General features: G+C 44.4%; 1 protein-coding gene across 1 annotated transcript in view; it reads right to left on the reverse strand.

Moving 5' to 3' along the window:
- Positions 1 to 2500, reverse strand: part of LOC135088775 (cilia- and flagella-associated protein 43-like) — a 17248-nt gene that overhangs the window by 4098 nt on the left and 10650 nt on the right. The window contains exons 15-18 of the mRNA XM_063983786.1: positions 1878 to 2069; positions 1206 to 1343; positions 599 to 691; positions 1 to 165 (exon numbers count right to left, since the gene is read on the reverse strand). The exon at positions 1 to 165 is cut by the window's left edge and continues 23 nt beyond it. Coding sequence (XP_063839856.1) covers positions 1 to 165; positions 599 to 691; positions 1206 to 1343; positions 1878 to 2069 — 588 coding nt within the window. The remainder of the gene's footprint in view (positions 166 to 598; positions 692 to 1205; positions 1344 to 1877; positions 2070 to 2500) is intronic.

Consider the following 2500-nt stretch of genomic DNA (forward strand, 5'->3'; position numbering starts at 1 on the left):
CACCTCGGGCTGGGCTTGCGTCACCTGGGCCTGAAGATCATCAATTTCTCGCGCCAGTTCATCCACGTGCTTCTGCAGGTGATTTACTCTACGACGGGAGCGCCGCACCTCTCGCTCCACCTTGCTGGAGGCCACGGCGGCGCTCTCTGCCCTCTGTCCCTGCAGCTGAAGGGTGAGGGAGAGAGAAGAGGGGGATGAGGGATATGAATGGTAAGGTAGGCTCTTGGTGAGGATATGGGAACATCACCGTAAAAGTGCTGGTGTTTGGTGGATTGGTATACTGGTTACGTGTATATGTAGCATCACATAACATAACATGAAATAGCACGACAATATCACATAACAAAACATTACAAAATATAACAATATGACACCGCATAACATGACATAACACTCTATACCACAACACACAACTATCCTTTTAATGTACATTCCTCATTTACAGAACAAGAGTGAAACAGTCTGACGCATAGATCACGGTTTCGAATCTCACGGTAGCGTCTAAGGAGCACCGTCACAGAGGCAGTCTTCCTTGGCAGTCACTTACCAACTACCAAACTGGACAGGGGTGGGTAAATTTCCTGGGGACGTGGCTTACCTGCTGGAGGCGCTGCAGGGAGGCGTACATGTGTGACGGGTCCTTCTGCTCGCCCCCCTCTGCCGCTGCCGCCGCGATCACGTCCCGCCCCACCTGTGACACACCTGATATCAGTACAGGTACTTTTTCTGGAGGGCTAAGTTAGGTTGATTTAGGTTAAGTTTAGATTACTTCAGTTTATTAATCAATTTTAGTGTAGGATAAGTTAAGTTAGGTTAAGTTTAGATTAATTCAGTTTTTTAATTAATCTTAGGTAATTCTCTTAGTTAATATCAAAATAATATTAACGTTTCCATCCAAGGGCTAGGTTAAGTTTAAATCAATTCACTTCATTAATTAATTTCAGGGCAGGTACTTTTTTTTTATAATATTTAAATAACATTGGCTTTTCCATCCGAAGGCTACGTCAGGTTAAGTCAGGTTAGATTTAGATTAATGCAGTTAAGAGCGGGTGTGATGTGTGTAGGAGTGTGTGGTGCCTTGTCTGGGCTGTCCCGTGTTGGGTTGCCGTCCTGGTATTTATACAGACTTATTTTTAATCAATGAGAGTAATGTTGATATTAAAGAAAATTATTTTGAATGCATTTATTATCTTGAGTCCTCTCACCTTAAAAGTGTTGATGTGATGGAGATCTTGTCTTGCCAACTCCACCTCCAGCTGTAGTTGTTCCCGCAGTGTCCTCAGTGTCTCCGCCTCTTCCCCTTCGCCCTCCGCGCCTTCCTTTCCCTCACTCTCAACACACCGCTGTCAATGAACACGTCTCCCTTTGAAGTGCAGGGTTATATTATGTATGAGTCACCCATTCCCGGGTATCCGTTTTTTATGATGTGGTGTATTTTGTTTTTCGTTTTCTTTTATGGATAAAAAGCATGTTAAATTTTGTTTTTACTAGTTTTACTATACTGTATTCATTATCAATGTTGCTGTTGTCTAAATAGCTGTCTGTCTTTCCATCTATTGCAGTCTCTCTCTCTCTCTCTCTCTCTCTCTCTCTCTCTCTCTCTCTCTCTCTCTCTCTCTCTCTCTCTCTCTCTCTCTCTCTCTCTCTCTCGAAGTAACAGCAAGGACAACAAGATCTACTACTACTACTACTACTACTACTACTACTACTACTAAAATAACAACATCTTTTACTTCTATCTATCTAACAACAATAACTGCTACTAATACTAATACTATTTATGTGCACCTATCTACGCATCTATCCATCTATCTTTCTTACTACCAAACAGCAACAATCCCACCACCACCACCACCACCAGCACAACAGCCCCTCACCTCGGCCATGTTCTCCAGGCGTCTGAGCTCCTCGTTCCTCACCAGACAGGAGTGGATGAAGTCCGGCCTGAGGTTCTGGGTCATGGCAAGCAGGTCCACCTTCACTTGGCGCCCACGAAGCACCAGCACCATCTCCGCGTCCTCATCCACCTGCCGCAGCTCCTCCGTGGTGTGCCCGATGGCCTCCTCCAGCTGGTGCGTTAGGTTACGTTAGGTTACGTTAGGTTAGGTTAGGTTAGGTGGAGTTAGGTTAGGTTAGGTTAGGTTAGGTTAGGTTAGGTTCGGTTCGGTTAGGTTACGTTAGGTTAGGTTAGGTTCGGTTAGGTTAGGTTAGGTTAGGTGGAGTTTGGTTAGGTTAGGTTAGGTTAGGTTAGGTTTGGTTAGGTTAGGTTAGGTTAGGTTAGGTGGAGTTTAGTTAGGTTAGGTTAGGTTAGGTGGAGTTTGGTTAGGTTAGGTTAGGTTAGGTTAGGTTAGGTTAGGTTTGGTTAGGTTAGGTTAGGTTAGGTTAGGTTAGGTTAGGTTTGGTTAGGTTAGGTTAGGTTAGGTTAGGTGGAGTTTAGTTAGGTTAGGTTAGGTTAGGTGGAGTTTGGTTAGGTTAGGTTAGGTTAGGTTAGGTTTGGTTA

This window comes from Scylla paramamosain, chromosome 31 (assembly GCF_035594125.1).
Source record: "Scylla paramamosain isolate STU-SP2022 chromosome 31, ASM3559412v1, whole genome shotgun sequence".
NCBI lineage: Eukaryota > Metazoa > Arthropoda > Malacostraca > Decapoda > Portunidae > Scylla > Scylla paramamosain.